Genomic DNA, 20382 nt, shown 5'->3' with positions numbered 1-20382 from the left:
TGCAACGACCCTTTTCCCGAAAAGGGACATTTCACACCCCAAAATAGCATTCTAGCCTTACAGGAACTTGGTACAGCAAACCAGTTTCTGCTCCAGTTTCACTCCCTTTAAAAGATGCAATCTGAAACACAGAAAAGCTGCCTGATACTAGCTCAGGCTATTCATCCATCTGGCTCTATACTGGCTACTCTGACTGGCAGCAGCCTACTCTACCCATCACTGCTATCAGAGACCCTTTTGCCTTGCATGAAAAAGGTCCCAGTTTCAATCCCCAGCAACTCCAAGTAGGGCTATGTGAGAACCCTCTCTGAAACCCGTGTCAGCCATGAATTTGTCTAATCCTCCTTTAAAGCAATCTAATTTGGTGGTCATCCCTGCCTCCTGTGGCAGCGAGTTCCATAGTTTAACTAGGAGGACTTTCTTTTATCTGAATCTTCCAACATTCAGCTTCATCCATGAGTCCTAGTGTCATGGGAGATGCAGAGACACCTTTCTCTGGCCAATTACGCCATGCATAATTTTATAAACCTCTTTCATCTTCACTCAGGTCCAGTATATCTGAAGGAGCATATCCACCCCCATCTTTCTGCCCGGACACTGAGGTCCAGCACCGAGGGCCTTCTGGCGGTTCCCTCACTGCGAGAGGCCAAGTTACAGGGAACCAGGCAGAGGGCGTTCTTGGTAGTGGCGCAACTAGAGAACAACAACTACCAGACTTTTAGAAGACATCTGAAGGCAGCCCTCTTTAGGAAAGCTTTTAATATATGATGTATTACAGTATTTAGTATTTTAATATTTTTTTGGAAGCCACCCAGAGTGTCTGGGGAAGCCCAGCCAGATGGGTGGGGTATAAATAAATTATTATTATTATTATTATTATTATTATTATTATTATTATTATTATCAGGAGCTACAGCAACTTCCTGTTGCTCCAGAGCTCAGACTTTCGGGATGGTTGCTCACCTTTGATCCTTGGCTCGAACCCTTGGAGATGGATTGTCTAAAGTTGCCCCCTTCGTCCGGGAGAAGCAGCTGGTGAAGGAATTTCCTGAATCAGAACTGCTCCCGTTGCTCACCTTCCCGGAAGAGAAGGCCCGGCTGAAACCATCACAGACTTGATCACCTGGTGGTTTGGGGCCCCCCTTTGACCTGGATGCACTTGTCTGGGTGGATGGAGGGGAAGAAGTATCATTTCCTGAGTCGTACTCGTGGGCTTCTCCATTCTGTTGGGCCAGCCTGCCAACCCGACCCTCTGCTTTTTTAAAGAGGTCAGCAGGACACCCAGACTTTGAAATCTGCAAGCAAAACAAAAGCCATTGGCCAGCGTTTAAATAGATTTTTCCTCAGCCCATTAGTTTTGTCTGATTTTATATACACTCAATCGTTATTTTATTTTATTTTCCAAATAAACCTTTTTTCTTTTCTTTTCTTTTTAACCATCATGATGCACAGTCTGTAATCAAAGGAAAGAAAGAAAGGAAGGAAGGAAAGAAGGAGAAAGGAAGAAACGAACAAAGAAAGAAAGAATAATAAAAAAAAAAACAACGCATCTCCCTGAAAGAAAGAAGAAATGTCTTTTTTCCCCACCCAGATATAAATTGGAAGATTTTAAGGCATCATGCAAAGAGTCCTAGGCATGCGAATCAATGTTGAATGAAAGATCAAATAAAAAATATATATAAAGCAGACTTAAAACCAAAGCCTTCTCTAAAAACAAAGGGGTCGAAAAAGAAAAGGAGTATCTTTAAAAAGACGGACAGACATATGCCTTAGAAATTAAACAGAACAGAACAGAATCCTGCAAGCATAATCCAGCTAAAATTAAGCACTTCTAGTTCCCATTGATTCCAGCAGGGGAGCCTTAAACAGCCATCGCTGACCTGGTTCCCTCCAGATGCCCCCTGCTGGTGGGGGCTGATGGGAGTAGTAGGCCAGAACATCTGGAAGGCACCAGGTTGGCAAAGGATGGTATTAATCGTGCATAGGTTCTTTATTGAAGAAATCAACAGAGTATAAGGAGGCAATTCAAAGCAATCCTATGCACCAGTATTCCCCAACCTGGGAAGTCCTCCAGCCTGTTTTGGACGACAACTCCCATCAGCCAACATGGCAAATTGTCAGGGATAATGGGAGCTGTAGTAGCAACATCTGGAGTGCCACAGGCAGGCACCCAATCCCTGATACAAACAAATGTCCTGTCTTGCCCTGACTTTGTCTGGAAGACCACTGGAAGGACATAAGGCAGGCCAGTAGTTTCAGCACCATGGGCAAAAGGCTGGCCAGTGGTTTCAGCACCATGGAAAGCTCCAAGTGAGCTACTTGCTCCAAGAATGTCTGGGACTTAATTGAAGCCTTCATTGCCTCCAGGGGCCAGATCACCCCCTCTGAGACACCACACCTTCCTCAAGGAGTGGAAGGACATACAGCCTGGGACTGATGGGAATTGTAGTTCAAAACATCTGGAAGGCACCAGGTTGAGGAAGGCTATATGAGATTAAATCCCATTTGAAATGCAGTGGGGCTCGATCCCAATTAGATATGGATCGATTGCATGTCCCATTGAAAGGAGTGAGACTTAACTCCTGAGGGAACATGCCTGGAGCCAAGCTGTAGAAGAGCTTAACTTTGGCTGGGGTCTTGCCCTTTTGTGATTGATCTCCATTTCAAATCAACCAACCAATCAATCAATCAATCAACTCTCGACAAGGAGATGGGATGTCTATCACAAACTTTAAAAGAAAAGGGATATCTTAGGAATGACATAAAGGAAATCTGGCAGGCAAACTGTAATGCCTTGAAACAATAATCAAAAGAAGGAAATGAAAGAAAACTTTAAGAAAACAAAAAGCAAAACTCCCTCTGGGGAAAAAGGTAGACATATATATATATCTCGGTGTGGTTTTTTCCCCCTCCTAGAAGGCACAGCTCAGGAATGGGGAACCAATGGACTCCCAGATGCTGCTGGACTACATCTCCCAGAATCCTCAGCAGCCAGAACGGCCAATGGTGGAGGATGCTGGGATTTGCATTCCTGCGATATCCGGGAGGCCACAGGTTAGTCACCCCTGGTACAGCTCATACTTTCGAGGGACCTCTAGTAATAAACGTCCTAGCATCTTGCGGTTTTCATCCACTTACCAATCAAGATTTCCTCCTTTAGTAGGGTAAGGTGTAAGAAAAAGGGAAGAGTGGGCATCATAAGTCCATCATTAGAGTCTCAAATTACAAGAGAAGATTAAAAAAAAGAAGAAGAATCCACAAACCCTCTCTCTATCTCTCTCCACTCAAGTGTTGGGTGGTTGTTGTTTTTTTTGTCTTGTCCGATTTTAAACAGCTTTGCCATCGTTTTCTCTCTCTCTTTGCAAACAATCCCTTTTGAGCTATTTCCTTTTGGCCACTTGTTTATCAGGGATTTATATGGCATCTATTCACATCATCACCTTTGGCTTTTAATGCTGACCCACATAAAAAAAAAAATCATTAAAAGGAGAACGGAGATTTATTTATTTTTTGGTTAAAAAAAAAGAGAGGAACATTTCCCGCTTTGCTTTTTAGTGAGGACCAAAAGGAAGACATAGGCACTGGCTACAAAGTACAAACACACCTGTTCTCCCATTGATGCTTTGTGGATCATCAGATCCACAATATCATCAGATCCATGGGGAGACGTTCCTGGGTTCTAGAGCAGCTCATACTAGCCTCGCCTGCAGACGGTCCCAATGCAGATTGCAAGACGTAGCAAACAACTACAACAAGCTCCAAATCTCACAAAGCATGCTGCCTTATACCAAGTCAGCTGCCTGACCGTAACTAGCTCAGGACTGTTTTTGCTGTCTGGCAGAATGTGACAGCTGGTGCCCATTGAGACTGCTGGGGAAGAAGGCAGGGAGTCCCACAGCACTGGCGGAGGAAGAGGGGGGTGAGGGGAGCGTACCGCCCCTGGCACCATGATCTTGGTGGGGTGCCATCGTGGCTGCCCCCCCGTGCTGGGCACCACGTCCCCAGGACACGTGCCATGCCCCTGTGGGTGGTGCACCATGCCCCAGGACGCATGTCACGCCCCCAGGACGCGCACCATGCCCCTGGGACATGCACCACGCCCCTGTAGGTGGCACGCCATGCCCCCAGGACGTGCGTCACACCCCTGCGAGCGGCACGCCACACCCCCGGGACGTGTGCCACACCCCTGCGGGCGGTGTGCCATGCCCCTGGGCTGTGCACCACACCCCCGGGACGCATGCCAGTCATGCCCCTGCCTGAGAGCCAGTGTGGTGTAGTGGTTAAGAGCGGTGGACTCGTAATCTGGTGAACCGGGTTCACTTCCCCGCTCCTCCACATGCAGCTGCTGGGTGACCTTGGGCTAGTCACACTTCTCTGAAGTCTCTCAGCCCCACTCACCTCACAGAGTGTTTGTTGTGGGGGAGGAAGGGAAAGGAGAATGTTAGCCGCTTTGAGACTCCTTTGGGTAGTGATAAAGCGGGATATCAGATCCAAACTCTTCTTCTTCTTCTGCTGCTGCTCTTCACCCCGGTTCTGGAGCATGAAGCTCCGCCACTGTCCAACAGTAGAGGGCACCAGAGCTAATGACAGGTAGAACCAACTGATTCTGGTTTCCCATCCTTGTCCCTAGTGAGTTATGCAAGGGGCAAGACTGAGAGGAAGCTGAAAGCCAGGGCTACCCCCTGGACTGGTTGTAAGTGGAAAAGCAGGCAGCAGAGATTGAGTCTGGTGGGGGCAGTGCCCCATTCTCCACCTGGCATCCTTGGGCAGCTGTCGGGGCCTTGGGGGTCCCATCTGCCAGGCGGCTGGATATGGGATCTTTCCAGCATTTTAATTACCCACAATGCCCCTGTCATTGTGTTGCTACTCCAGGACATTGTGAGCAATGAAAACTAAAATGGGGCCGGTCATTTGCATTTCCTGCCATGCCCCAGAATGATGTCACACCAGGGGCATTGTGGGTAATTAAAGCGGTGGGTGGTTCCCAAAGCCCTTTGCCACAGACCCTTGCCAAGGTGAGGAGGAATGTACCAGGGGACATCCTCAAGCAGGGGTTCCTAAAGTGGGTGATACCATCCCTTGAGGGGGATTACCTAGGGGGTCTAAGAGGCAAGTGGGAATGTGTAAATGGCTATCAGACTTTGAAAAGCTGGTCTTATGGGATCAAGTTCATCAGTTTTGTTGAATTAATAATAACACATAATAATAATTTTATCATTTGCACTCAGCCTACGTGACTGAGCTGCCCCAGCCACTCTGGGCGGCTTCCAACAGATATAGAAACATGAGAAAACATCAAACATTAGAAACTTCCCTATACAGGGCTGCCTTTAGATGCCTTCTGAAAGTTGTATGGTTATTTATCTTCTTGACATCTGGTGGGAAGGGGCATTTTACAGGGTCCCTGTAGCCTCACTTCTCGCAGTGAAGGAACCGCCAGAAGGCCCTTGGAGCTGGACCTCAGTGTCCGGGCTGAACCGTGGGCGTGGAGACGCTCCCTCAGGTATACAGGGCTGAGGCCGTTTAAGGCTCTAATTACTCAAACCAAATGGTTTATACTGGATTTTGAATAAATGTGCAGTTAAGGGCTACTTGCTTTGAATTTTGTTGTGTTATCACCTTCCTTAGCAGGGATGCCAACTTGAATAAAATATTGGGGGAGAGGGCAGGTAAGCCCTGCCCTGCATAATCCACAAGATGTGGTACATGCACACCTTCTGAATGGCAATGTCCATCAACTTTGGGGGTCCCCGGCCCCCTCAAATATTTTATGGGGGTGGCGGTGAAGAAACCTCGGCCCCTGGGAGTTGGCTCCTAGGTTCCTTAGTGGCTTGTGCAGACTGCTATTCTGAGTACAGTCATACCTTGGTTTCCAAACAGCTTAGTTCTTGAATGTTTTGGCTCCCAAACGCCACAAACCTGGAAGTGAGTGTTCTGGTTTGCGAACTATTTTTGGAAGCCGAACATCCGATGCGGCTTACACAGCTTCCGATTGGCTGCAGGAGCTTTCTGCAGCCAATAGGAAGGCGCCTTGGTTTCTGAACATTTTGGAAGTCGAACGGACTTCTGGAATGGATTCTGAGAAACAAGATACGACTGTGATGCTTTTTATAGGTCAGGGTAGGGGGAACTGGGGGATGAGTTTATGGAACCAAGAAAAAGTTTCAGAGCAGCTACCCTACACTATCTGCATATAAACAAACTGAAATATTTACTCGTTTAATGTGGGGCCTGGGAAATAACCCTCAGACCAATGCGCCACAGTTGCTGCGCAGACACCTTCTGCCATTCATTCTCAAACGCGTTAATTTCACGGTGAGTGCCTTGTTTCATATCGCTTTGCTTAGATCTCTATCTAGGTGAAATGATGGAGATTTCTCGGTTCTCCTGCCAAGAGAACATTGCTGTTACCGTTTTGCCGCCAGGCCATGGGTCTGTGAGATAGGCAAGAGTCCTGCAGGGGAAACTTCACTAAGCCTACTTACTCTTATCAAAAGTCCCATTGAACTCCGCAGGACTTAACTTCTAACTAAATATATTTGGGATCAGGCTGTTTGCAAGTTTTCTGGTCGGGTCAAAACATTATTTAATTGAAGTGGGAGGAGGAGAAAAGAAAGGCTCGTACCTCGGGCTTCAATTTCCGCCGAATGCTTAACTCAAGAAGCAGGGTAGCCCAATAGGTTACAAAAGTATAATTGCAGCGAATTTTCCAATTAAACTGAACAAGCCTGTTTGGTGTGCTTTAAATGCCTCCTTGGAGAGACGTTGCTATCAATTTTCTCAACCATATGGAACCAGCAATTTTTGCAGCGCGCTTAAGAAACCTCTCTCTTTCTGGGGGGTCTTTCTTGTGTTTTAAAGCTCCAACTTCAAAGTCAGAATATCCTTCCCTTCCAGGAGGTGCCTGCCGGCGGAACGAGCCTGCACAAATCCACAGATTTTCTGCATGAAGTCCCAGATTTCTCTTTGGCTGCTCTTTCCTTTACTCTCCCATACAACACTCCCACCCCACCCTGAAAGCGTGCACATCTATTATCAAAATGTGAGTGACAGCCGCCAGCTTGGTTGGTTTCAGAAAAGGAGCCGGCAAATCCACGGAGGATATGGCTATCGATGGCTGCTGGCCACAGTTGGAAGAGCCCGCTGGATCAGGCCAATGGCCCATCTAGTCCAGCATCCTTTGCTCACAGTGGCCGACCAGATGCCTGTGGAAAACCAGCAAGCAGGATTTGATCACAAGAGCCCTCTCCCCTCCTGTGGTTTCCAGCAACTGGCATTCAGAAGCATCGCTGCCTCCGACGTTGGAGGCAGAGGACAGCCATTGTGGGTAGTAGCTATCGACAGCCCTCTCCACCATACTGGAAGCAGTGTGTTTCTGACTACCCAGTGCTGGAAACTGTGGGATGTACAGCGAGGGGGGGGAAGTATTTGATCCCCTGCTAAATTTGCCCGTTTGCCCTCGGACGAAGAAATGACCAGGCCATAATTTTAATGGTAGGTTTATTGTAGCTGTGGGAGACAGAATAACAAGAGGAAAACCCCCAGAAACCCAGAAGACAAAAGTCAGAGATTGATGTGCATTAGAATGAGTGAAATAAATATTTGACCCCTTTGCAAAAGATGACTTAGTACTTGGTGGCAAAACCCTTGTTGGCAATTACAGAGATGAGACGTTTCTTGTAGGTGGCCACCAGGCAAATTTAACAGGGGATCAAATACCTTTTCCCCTCACTGTAAAACTGCAGTCAAGTACAACATTCCTCCAGTGGACATGTCAGGGGATGTTTTGTACCACTCAGGAGAAGACTTCCTGTTTCCTCCTGAGCTGGGACAGACTTCCACCACATGTGGCTTGAAGAGGGTGTGGTCTCTTGTACTAGCATGGAGGAGCACACAGCCTCCACGTTCTGATCAGTGTGTGTTCTCCATTTTGTATGTCGCTGTGTGTTTGGAGAAGTGACTGCTTAGTTGCAGTCACTTGGGACTAACTTCTTTATGGAATAGTTCTAGTTGTTATGTAACCTAAGCCTGCCTTCAAGGATATGCCTGTGAACCTGAATGAATCTGCGAGTAAACTACTTTTATATTAACATTAATCAGATTCTTGTGTTTATTCTTTTTAAGAGGGATTAGAAGGGATTTTACCAAGAAGGAATCTTTAACAGTAAGACTCAGATGAGTCAGCAACAAGCTGATCGCTGCGTAATTTAAAAAGGGGGATGTTTGGAATTCTGATAGAATATGGAACTTGCTAGAGCAAGTTAGGAAGGATATCATTAAATAATATATCCTCTCCTGCCTCCCTAATCATCCCACAGAAACCACAGCAAGGGAGAGTTCTGTTGTGCTCAGGTCCTGTTTTTGGGCTTCTCAGAAAAGTCACCTGGTTGCCCACCACGAGAACAGGATGCCAGACTAGATGTGCCATTCACCTTGAATCAGCAGTGCTCCCCCTAATCCTCCTCCTCATCTTACATGCAATATCTGTAAAAAACAGCAACAATAAGATGACCTCCTGTTTGGCAAAGAGCCTTCTCCATCTGCTAATCTGGCCATAGACTTATTCAGAATCTTGAGAAGCCACCTGCAATTTTAAGTTCCCACAACGTTCCAGAGGAAGGCTGCATCAGCCGTTCCAAAGCACTGTGGGAAATTCAAAGCGATGGGTGGTTTCCCAGCGCCTGCTGTTGCTAGGCAACCGTGCGGGGCTTGTAGGCCACATGTCGACAACAGTAAGCCATGTCAGTGTGCTGGAATGCCAAAGCTGTCCAGATCAGGGTTAGCCTTCCAATACTGTGGACTACATCTCCCATCACCCCTGAACATTGGTCATGCTGGCTGGGGCTCACCACAGTTCCCAAAGTATCTAGAGGGCGCCGTGCCAACTTTTCCCGGTCCAGACCTAGATCTGAACTTTCCCCTGCCGCAGCTCAAGTTTAATTCTGTGTTTTTTAAAATAAAAATTAACTCAATTAGTGCTTTTGCTATCAAGCTCCCCAGGAGGCATCTTGATTAAGTTTAATGGGCAGTGGAATAATAATGCTTAACAATGAGTGTTCAGACAAAGTATAGCAACAGCAACTATCTCCATAGCTTTCCTCTCAGGCTACCCTTAGGAACAGACAACCCTTGGTCATAGAGTGGGGAAACTGGTTGCCTTTCTCTCAGCTTACCATATTTTTCGCTCTATAGGATGCACCCGACCATAGGACGCACCTTGTTTTAGAAGGGGAGAACAAGAAAAAAATAAATCTCTCCCTCTCTGCGCAGCCCCTTCCATTTCTCCTCCTGCTTTGCTGAAGGGGCGCTGCGCAGAGCTGTGGCGTAGCGTGGGTTGTCAGCACCCGGGGCAAGGCAAGTAATTTACGCCCCCTAACCCGTGGATTTGCGCCCCCTAACCCGTGGATTTGCCCTAACCCCAGATGTTGCGCCCGGTGCGGCCGGCCCCCCCCTGCACCCCCCACGCTACGCCACTGGCGCAGAGAGAGAAAGCTGTGCAGCACCTCTCCAGCGAAGCAAAACCAGGAGAGCAAGAGGGATCGGTGTGCACCGACCCCTCTCGCTCTTCAGTTCCCGCCTCGCTCCGGAGGCTTTGGGTCCCTTTCGCTGAAACCGAGAATGTCTTGCTCTCCTGGCTTCAGCGAAAGGAACCCGAAGCCTGGAGAGTGAGAGGGGTTGAAGCCTCCTGTCAGGCAGCTATCCTTGAAGCCTGGAGAGCGAGAGGGGTCGGTGCACACCGATGGGAGCCCTTCCTCTGCACTTCAGAGGCTTTGCGTTGCTATCGCTGAAGCCATGGAGCCTGCATTTGCTCCATAAGATGCACACACATTTCCCCTTAATTTCTGGATGGGAAAAAGTGCATCTTATAGAGCGAAAAATATGGTAATTCTATTGTATCTGACGTTTACAAAGATCCACTGGAAAAAGCGGTTTGTGCTCTCCCTCCCTTTCTATCTCTGGAGGAGAAAGTGGCCTTGTGTGTATGTGTGTGGCTCATTTAGGGAAGTGACCAGAAGGGGGGGCACCCAAGGCACTTGCTCAAAAATCCAAATCTGCTCATTAACTGAAAGAGGTGGGTGACCCCTCTTTCAACTGCTACTCACTATGTTAACTATGTTAAACGTTCAGAGTGAGTCATAGATAGGAGTGGGTGACTCTGTCTCTTTCAATTTCTCATTTTTCCAATCTTCAGTTCTCCACATCAGCTTGCATTAAAAAGAAAAAAATCCTCATGAAAACTCACCAACATTTAAGGGCACATTTATCCTAATATGCTCATTTTTAAAATGCAATTTTGCATAATATACACTTTTTTTTTTGCAAAACAATGTCCTCCTAAAACATTGAATTTTTGTGTGTTACTGCAAAATTGATAGATAATTTTTAATGGACACTTTACCCCAGGATATGAACATAAGAACATAAGATAATAAGAAGAGCATGTTGAATCAGGCCAATGGGCCATCTAGACCAGCATCATGTTCTCCCAGTGGGCAGCCAGATGCCTCTTGAGAAGTCTGCAAGCAGATTCAAGCACAAGAGCAACTCTCCCTTTCTGTGGTTTCCAGCAACTGGTATTCAGAAGCATTTCTCCTTGTGAGCATGGAGGCAGAGCATAGCCACCATGGCTAGTAGCTTTTGATAGCCTTCATGAATTTATCAAATCCTCTTTGGAGCCATCCAAGTTGGTGACCACCACTGACGCAATTTCTTCTACCTGTCCTGAACCTTCCAACATTCAGCTTCCGTGGATGCCCATGAGAGACTTTTCTCTATTTCTCCATATCATGCATCATTTAGAAACTTCTATCATGTCAGCTTCTACTCGCCTGCACTCTAAATGAAGAAATCCCTTACATCTCAGCCTCTCCTCATAGAGTCACTCCACCACCTCGATCATCTGAGTTGGCCTTTTCTGAACCTGAATATCCTTTTTTGAAGTGAGGCCACCAGACCTGCACACCAAGTGTGGTTTGCATCATCAATACACATTTTTGTACACATCACTTGACTGGAGAACTTGGCTTTGCAAAATTCAGAGAGGAGTGAATTCTGAAGGATGGCTGTATTTCAGTTCTCCTATTGTAGATTCACCTTGAATTACAAACTGAATCAAATTCCTCCCCTGTCTCCAGCACACATCACCTAAAACAGAAGGCTGTGCTTTTCATGCAACACAGCTTCCTTCTATCATCTCTTTCAAAATACAAAGGTTCTGCTTTTAAACCTACCTATGAGAAGCTACTGCAGAGAAACTTCTACACATAGGGGGCAGAAATGCCCAGATCAGATTTCACACACAGCACAGTTTCCATTTTGCTGCAGTTCATATTCTGCTAAAAACCATGCTATTTGCCTGTCGTCCCCAGTGGCAAAATTATGTATGCAATGTACAAAATCAGTCACATACATTCCGTAAGTTACTTTGCCATTGTATCATTTGCAGACTGAAAGCAACAACAACAATGAATACTGATTGTTTTTGCTGGATCGATTTCCAAGACAGACATGGAACAAATAAGGAAACACCAGCAATTTCCGCTCTCATTTTTGGTTTTGTTGCAACTCTCTTACTTCTGAGTCTTTTTAGTTTCTATGCCTGAGGGCAGGGTCCACCTCTCTTTGTCTCTGTCCCCGTCTCTCTTGTTAATGTGAGCCACTTTGGGCCCTGCCATTGGGTAGTTTGAGATGGCAACCTCAGGTGGCATATACTGTAGGATGGCAGCAAAATATTGAGCTGTGTACACCACATGGCCTGGCCTGTGCCTGCTGCCCTCAGGTGTGATAAAGGTTGCTATCCTGTCACCGGCGTTAAAGGCTGGTCTGTTGGTGTACAAGGAATGGGGGTGGCATCTTCTCGCCCTTTGCCTCAGGCAGCAGAATGTCACGGGCCAGCCCTGATGTAGGTCAACGATATTTGTTTGAAATGCTGTACACACACACACACACACACACACTCACACACACACACACACACACTCTAAATAAATACATTTTTGAGAGTATGCACTTTGAGAGTATGAGGCCATGTAGATTCCCTACATGGGATGTGGGTGGCGCTGTGGGTTTAACCACAGAGCCTAGGACTTGCCGATCAGAAGGTCGGCAGTTTGAATCCCTGTGACGGGGTGAGCTCCTGTTGCTTGGTCCCTGCTCCTGCCAACCTAGCAGTTCAAAAGCATGTCAAAGTGCAAGTAGATAAATAGGTACCATTCCGATGGGAAGATAAACGGCGTTTCCGTGTGCTGCTCTGGTTCGCCAGAAGCAGCTTAGTCATGCTGGCCACATGACCCAGAAGCTGTACGCCAACTCCCTCGGCCAATAAAGTGAGAAGAGCGCCGCAACCCCAGAGTCGGCCACGACTGGACCTAATGGTCAGGGGTCCCTTTGCCTTTACCTAGATTACCTACACATTCACTTGAATGCTCTGATTTAGGGAAGTGGGGGTCTCCGGATGTTGGGGTCCAAATGCAGCCGTCCAGACCTCTCTCACCTGGCCCTTGAGACTCTCTTTGGACCACACCCTTCTTCATAGACCACACCCCTCACTAGCTCTGCATCAGACACACACACACACACACACACACACACCATCCCTGGTTGGATCTGTGTCTGATAATGCCTCTTGCTTACCTGGTTGGAGGACAGGAGAGGGTTTTGTGTGAGTGTAGAAACCAGCCTACTGAAATTTACATCCATTGCTCCACCTGCTTTTACAGCTGGTCCTGCCCACTACTAGCATGTGGCCCCTGGAGCGTAGCCGAGAAGGAAACATGGCCCTTGGCTGAAAAGGGTTCCCCACTCCTGCTCTAACACCTACACAGGAACGCTTGTTTGCTTGCTTTATATAAAAAAAGGGGATCCTAGCAGAAAATCAGGCACATTAAATTAACACTGCGTGTCAACTCCTCTGTCTGGCTTGGAGGTGGAGGAAAGGCAAGTCTTGGTGCCAGAAGTAGATGCATCCAGGCAGGCCTTGAGCACAAACAAACCCGGCCTTGAGCTCACAGCGATTGCTGTGCCCAAGCCAGCCCTGTTACGTCTGTGCGTTCAGAGGAAGGATGCCCCCGGGAGCCGGCTGCCCATTTTCTCCTCTGATGCTCGCAAGGCGTCTATTAGCATCCATGGGAGCAGCCACGGGGCCTGTTTGTCGAGAGTCCTCCAGCATCCCCCTTCGTCTCTCGCCACCCTTGCACCTCCGCTCCTACCCGATTCAATGCAAATGTTGCTTTTTTAAAAAACAGGTTTAATCTTGCATGCCTCCGAGGACCAAACCGCCTGGGTGCAAGAGGCAGCAAGCCCACGGAGCGGAAGAGGCATGCTACAGAGACACCCGTGTGAAATATTATCGCTGGAGGCCACTGCCTTGGTAAATGTCTCCCCTGTATTATTCATGGGCTACAGCCTAAGCAATCTCTCGTCCTCCCCACCCCCCCGCGGTCCCATCCTCCGCCCTCCCTTTCTCCCCACCCTCTGTGCAAAAAACTGCACGCTCTCCATACATCAGAGAGCCACGCCGTTAATAATGCATCGAGCTTTCAAACCGACTTTTAGTATAACATGCCTGTAATTGAGTCATAAACATTGCATAACGGATCCTCGGGGCCTTAAACCAAGGGGCAAAGCAGATAGGGGGATACTTACAGCTTCCGTGGCGGGGAGCAAGCCGTCGTTCTGGGGGGTGCAGCCAGGGAAAGGAGTGGTGGTCAGCTCTGTAGTGCCATCGGGCTTTCGAGGGCTCTTCAAGGAATGCCGGGAGTGTTTCCATCTCGTTTTGCGGCCTTCCTCCCGTGACCTGGCTCCCGGCCTGGAGGGAGAAGGAGGGTGTCTCCTACTTAGGAAGATGCCTCATAGTGTCAGGATGAAGAAGAATTGTGGGAGGTGATAGCCAGGGAACCCCAGAGGGAACCCCCAGAGGAGGAAGGTTCAGAGCCAGGGGCTTGGTGGTGGGACACTGAGGAGAGGTCAGAGGGAGAAGATTGGGAGGAGGCGCCGGATGCCGAAGGGGCAACAGGGTTTAGTGAGCAGGAGGAGCCTGTGACAGGAAGCAGTTCAGACTCCGAGGCTGAAGCAGGGGGGGGTGTCAAGAGACTGCCGAAGAGTCCAAGAAGTCTCCCTTTCCTGCTGCGACAAGCTACCCTCCCGCTGGTCTCCCAGAACACGCAAAATAATGAGGAGAGCAAAACAGAGGCTAGAGGTGAGCAGACACAGTTTGAGACTGTTTGGGAAGCATCTGGGAGAGAAGGAGCTTTTGAAGGGGTGGAAGCCAGGTGAAATATACTCGGAGTTGAGAGTGGATTTTATGCTCTTTATTCAGCTCATAGTGGTGAGGAGGAATGGAAATTCCCCCAGAATGTCTGCTTTATATACATTATTTACACGATGGGCCCCACGTGATTGGCTAATTCCGGGATTCTCCTGTAGGCCAATCATGCTGCGGATTCCCTTCCACCTGGAGCTGGATTGGGTGGCTCCTGTGGACCAATCAGACTGCTGCATTCTGAATCCTATTGTTCTAGGACCAATCAGACGGCTGCTGCATTTTGGATCCTATTCAACTCAGTACATAACAGCAGGGACCTTCAGTCCTGGCAACTGCTCCATAGGGACAAGACCTACTGGGAAGGGTTGCTGAATTGTATACAGTCTCCTTGAATAAAGAGGATTTCCTACAGGATTCTCTTCCAACCTTACATAGAGGTGCCACTGGCCCTTTCCTTAAGACAGTGGTTTTCAACCAGTGTGCCCTGGCACCCTGTGGTGCCTTGAATGATAGTCAGGGGTGCCGCAGACAACATTTGAAGTTGCTAGTCCTCAGTGAGTACCTGGGCAGCCAGCTGAGGAGGCACGCAGTCCACTTGGTCACAATCCACATTATGTTTCTGCTTAAATCAGTGGTTTTCAACCAGTGTGCTGTGATACCTTGAGGCGCCTTAAATGATGGTCAGGGGTGCCTTGGGCAACACTGGCCTCTGTCCCTCTTTCCTTCCCTCCCTCATCTGATGCCCTCTCACGTCTTTGCCTCCCAAAGGCTTGCACAGCTGTTTGTTGCAGCAGCCCTGGCTACAAGCTCTGCAGGCGAATGGTGCCTCTGGGGCTGGCCAGGGAGTGCTTCCCAGGCCACTGTGGGGCAGTGTGAGGAGGCACCTCTCTTTGGGGCGTGGGGGGGGGGCAGATCAAAGACCCGGGGTGCCAGCCGTGGCTGTCCGGAGGACTCCCAAGGAGAGGGGAGATGAGGCTGAGTAAACACTCTACAAGGGAGGGTGTTTGAAAAAGGGTGAGAGGCTGCCAGCTCTGCAGGCAAGGGGTGATGCAACTGGGCTCCTGAGCCCCACAGGGATGTCGAAGGAAGAATGTGGTTGGTCCAGGGAGTCGTGGACCCAGAAAGGTTGAAAACCTCCTATGCCTTAAGACATAGGTAGACAGGAAGCTGCCTTGCACTGAGTTAGACTGCTGGTCCATCTAGCTTAGTATTGTCATCAGTGACTGGCAGCAGCTCTCCAGGGTTTTAGACAAATAAATAAATAAATTCCCAGGTAAGATTCTTACCTGCTTCCACAGCTCTCTGTGAGGGAATTGGTGCTCTCTGAGTCAGAGCGGCAGCGGTGATGGCGGCGGCGTTGGGATTTCTGTGACTGACTGCGAGAGCTTTTGAAAAAGAAGACAGAAAAACAGAACACCTTAACATTCACCTGCAGGTGGGAAGCCGTCTTTGAAAGGTCCATGGAGCGTTGGGAAATTAGTCAGAAAATACAGCTGGTAAATGCCAGCTCATCAGTCGTAGGGCTAAATGAAAACAGCTTCCCTAAAGCCTCTGCAATGGCCTTCCCTAACCTGGTTGTCAGACTACAACTCACCTCGTCCTTGCTCCATCTCCCATGTGACAGCCCTCCAGATATTTGAAGATGGCTCTCATATCTCCTCTGTTTTTCATCTCACTTAATGTTGAATGAGACCCTGCTGTTAGTTCATATTGATGAGCAAGGAAGGGGTTGAAAGAGGAAGGCTAAACAGAATATGCCCATCGATTCCTTCAAGATTAAAATAATGCCAAGCAATATGACAGCTAGATCCACAGTTGTACCCAAAGTTCACAGAAACAGAGTTGGCCACTTTGCCCCATATTCTCCAGCGGAAGACTGAAATTCTCCAGTGCTTTAGCGGTCATCTGTCAAGTAAGTGGCATATAAGTTTTGTGAACCAAATAAAACCATTTTTCGGTCTGCTTTTCCTCCTGAAGGAGCCCAGCGCACTCACACAGCTATAGGAGCCAACTCCAGGGGGCTGTGGGTATACCCTATTGGCCCGAATATAAGCCGCACCAGAATATAAGCTGGACCTTTAAAGTTGGAGTGGTGAAAGGAAAAAATACCCGAATATAAGCCGCTCCCTTCCTCGCTGCTCCTGGCTGCATACTGGGAGGAGGGAGGGAGCCGCGCTGCATTGCTGGCAGCCTTTCCCCTTCCTTACTCTCTCCCTTCCCGGCCTTGGGGGAGAGGACAGGGGAACTACGCACGGGGCGGGAGCTGCTTTGCTGTGCACCAGTGTGGTGTAGTGGTTAAGAGCAGTAGATTTGTAATCTGGTGAACTGGGTTCGCTTCCCCGCTCCTCCACGTGCAGCTGCTGGGTGACCTTGGGCCAGTCACACTTCTTTGAAGTCTCTCAGCCCCACTCACCTCACAGAGTGTTTGTTGTGGGAGAGGAAGGGAAAGGAGAATGTTAGCCGCTTTGAGACTTCTTTGGGTAGTGATAAAGCAGGATATCAAATCCAAACTCTTCTTCCTGGCACTGTTTGCCCCACGCTCCTGGCTGCATACCATAAGGTCACAAATATAAACTGCATCTTAACTTTTCACGGTCAGAATTTGGGGGGAAAGTGTGGCTTATATTCAGGCCAATACGGTAATATGCCGCATTTTTCGCTCCATAAGGTGCACCTGACCATAAGGCGCATCTAGTTTTTAGAGGGGGGTTCAAGAAAAAAAAAATTATTTAAAGAGAGCGCTGAGCAGAGCCTGTATGCATCCCAGGCTCTGCTCAGCGCTCCCTTTCATGAGCCACATGGAGCATGTGTGCGGCGCTTGCAGGCTTTTTCCGGAGAAGGGAGAAGGGCAGCCCATCACTGACAGCCCATCACTGAACTTGGGGGCTTTTCCCGCCTGCCTCCCCCTGCATTCGCACCATAAGGCGCACACACATTTCCCCTTACTTTTTAGGAGGGGAAAAGTGTGTCTTATGGAGTGAAAAATATGGTAATTGTGGGGGCCACCAGGGGCGTCTTACCCATAGAGGCTAGTGGTGCAGGGCACTGGGGCACCAAGTTCTAGAGGACACCAGGGAAGAGGCGGACGTGGCGCCTCCCGGCATCAGCTTGCCACCCTTGCCCGCTTCTGCCATGCCGTGCCGAAGCAGCGCCGCGCCCGGAGCCTCCGTCTGCCGTGGCCACCGTGGCCCAAAGCCAGCTGAGCCTGGAGGTGCTGCGTCCAGCCTCCACCTCTTCCCCACCGATGGAGCCGCTCTCCAGCCTCCTCCAGCCCCTCCGGCAGCGCCGTCCTCCCTAAAAAACTCTGGGAAATGGGGGCGTCGGAGGGAGTTTTGCACCACAGCGCTGGATATGCTTAAGACAGCCCTGGGGGCCACACACCCACAAAGTCATTGAGCAAAGCCGGCGGGTGGCAGTGGTACTGCCTTTGAGAGAGAAGCAGTTCAGCTACATCCTCTGCAGCCAGTGAGCAAGGCACCCTATTACCACTCATAAACGCCATCTCCAACTCCATTAACGGTGTCTCCGAAAATGTTTACACATCACTTGGGAAGACAGGCGAACTAATACCAGTGTACTGGAAGAAGCAAAGATCACCAGTGTTGAAGCAATGATTCTTCAGCATCAGCTTCGTTGGACTAGCCATGCTGTGCGGATGCCTGATGATCGTTTTCCAAAGCAACTACGCTATTCCGAACTTAAAAATGGAAAGCGTGATGCTGGTGGTCAACAAAAGAGGTTTAAAGACCGTCTCAAGGCAAATCTAGAAAAATGTAGTATCAACACTGACAACTGGGAAACATTGGCCTGTGAGCGCTCCAGTTGGAGAACAGCCTTTACCACGCAAAATGACATCACGTGCATGTGCAGAAGCGTCGAATCGCACCACGCGCAGACACGACGCTTCAGGCTGCGAACGCTGTGGGTTGTGAACGTGCCTCCCGCACGGATCACGTTCGCAACCCAAGGTATGACTTTATTACTATAATATGGATTTTTCTTTTTTTCTTTTGGGACAACATGACTACCTCTCCCCCTTTTTTTTTTTTAGCCGAAGAACTTACTTGAGCCAACGACACCCACCCACCAATGTACGCACCAATTTGCATGCATGCGCAAATCAACCACGAACGCTGGTGCATTCATAGCGACTGCCTCCACTTACTGTTTCTTGTGTTTTCTTTCTTCCTTCCTTTTGCCTTTGGGGCTTGGGGAACTAAATAAGAGGGTGGGGGAAAAAAAGTATAAGCTAATGAACGGGTAACTGACCATTCGATTTAGAGAGCTGGTAAAAGTTCAACGGGGCCATGTAAACCTGTAGGAGCGCCACTGTGCTCGTTTATTTATTTATTTTTATTTCATACAATTTATATACCATTGATGGTAAACACCCCACCCCCCAAAAAAACCCCACAGAGCAGTATAACCATAAAATCAGCAGTAAGAACAATTAAAAACAACAATTTGGAACAGGGGTCAGCAAACCTTTTTAGCAGGGGGCCGGCCCACTGTCCCTCAAACCTTGTGGGGGGCCGGACTATATTTTGAAAAGAAAAAAAATGAATTTCTATGTCCCACAAATAACCCAGAAATGCATTATTTTAAATAAAAGCACACATTCTACTCATGTAAAAACACCAGGCAGGTCCCACAAATAACCCAGAGATGCATTTTAAATAAAAGGGCACATTATACTCATGTAAAAACACGCTGATTCCCGGACCATCCGTGGGCCGGATTTAGAAGGCGATTGGGCCGGATCCAGCCCCCGGGCCTTAGTTTGCCTACCCATGATTTGGAACATTAAAAAAAAACCCTGAAACAAGTGATGAACTAAAAAAGGCATTAAAATGCTGGGGAAACACTGTTTTGGGGGGGCTTATCTAAACAAAAACGTTTTAGCCCAATTCTCAGGGAGTTCCAAAGTGTGGGTTCTGCCACATTAAAGATGAATTTCTTACAAAAGCTAACATGCCGTGGCATCAGATCATTACCCAAAATGGTCCTTTGGCAGGATCAGTGGAAGAATGCTGAAACTAGGATCAGCAACTAGGGGCCTTCCCCATTAGATCTGGTTGGACCAAAATGGTTATCTTCCACTGACCACTGGTGAGCTGGTTCAGCCTGTGATTCTAGAATTATTCCAGACAGTTTAGGAAGGTTTTTCCCCAAAGCCCTCACTATCCTTACCTGTGTCTCCTCTTCTTTGAAGAAAACCTGGAACATAAAATGCAAAATATTAATATTAATATTAAAATAAAAATGATTAAACCAGGCAAGAGCATCACTGGACAGAATCAGCAAAGATTTTGTGGGAAAACCAGCCTCAGGTAACCAACATGCCTAATTAATTCTTGAAAGTGTTAATAGCATAGAGTAAGCTGTCCTGCCTGGCTTAGCTGAGGTCACTTCCCCTCACCCTGGGAGGAAGAAGGTTACCAAGCCTTACCAGTTGACTTAAGAAGCTGAACTTGTGAAGAAGTTTGAGCTGGTTGCTCCAGTTCAGCCGCATGGCTCTCATCAGCCACTCTTGTGTTCCTATACTAATAGGAACTTTTACCACTTTGTAACTAAGCTAAGTTTTGCTGCCTGTGCAGATGTATGGAATAGCACATGAACAAGACCTTTGAAGAGTTTGTAAGTAAACCAATTTTAAACTTACCAAATATGTGGCTTTTTCTTACGCTGGGGGAAGTGGGAAACTTTGGAAGGGACTTGATCTCATGGTTGGCACATTCCTCCTAAATATGATTTTATCTCTATGTATGAATACTTAATAGTGTTACAAAAGTTGGGTGCCGCCCCCTTTCTCTGCTGAGTAGTGGCAAGAGGCCATGAGGTTCTGGGAACTCACCCAGGATCTGTGTTCCTTTGGAGAATTGAGACATAGCAGAGACCGTCATAGCTTTAAGAAATAAGGTTTATTCCCCAATTTGCACCTTTGGACTGCATGGAGGGAGTCCTGATCTTATAGCATGGTTATTTCAAGAGGGGCTTGTACCCCACAGCAGTGTAGCCCTGGAGTCCAAGGCCTCTCTCCCAGCCAGCAAGCAGCCATCCTGCCCAAGATGGATCCCATTCCTTCTTCTCCTTTCTTCTCCCCCGCAGAACACCTTGCT

The 20382-nt window shown here is 48.2% G+C and overlaps 1 protein-coding gene across 2 annotated transcripts in view; it reads right to left on the bottom strand.

The window, feature by feature from the left end:
• SRRM4 (serine/arginine repetitive matrix 4) overlaps positions 1 to 20382 on the bottom strand; it is a 114061-nt gene that overhangs the window by 7112 nt on the left and 86567 nt on the right. The window contains exons 5-9 of one of the 2 annotated variants that reach the window (XM_028710028.2): positions 19454 to 19480; positions 18429 to 18479; positions 15550 to 15648; positions 13645 to 13807; positions 964 to 1295 (exon numbers count right to left, since the gene is read on the bottom strand). In XM_028710028.2, coding sequence (XP_028565861.2) covers positions 964 to 1295; positions 13645 to 13807; positions 15550 to 15648; positions 18429 to 18479; positions 19454 to 19480 — 672 coding nt within the window. The remainder of the gene's footprint in view (positions 1 to 963; positions 1296 to 13644; positions 13808 to 15549; positions 15649 to 18428; positions 18480 to 19453; positions 19481 to 20382) is intronic. The other variant, XM_028710029.2, reaches the window with a different exon arrangement.

This window comes from Podarcis muralis, chromosome 16 (genome assembly GCF_964188315.1).
Source record: "Podarcis muralis chromosome 16, rPodMur119.hap1.1, whole genome shotgun sequence".
NCBI lineage: Eukaryota > Metazoa > Chordata > Lepidosauria > Squamata > Lacertidae > Podarcis > Podarcis muralis.
Note: the sequence above shows the minus strand (reverse complement) of the source record. Positions and strands in the feature narration are given on the sequence as shown.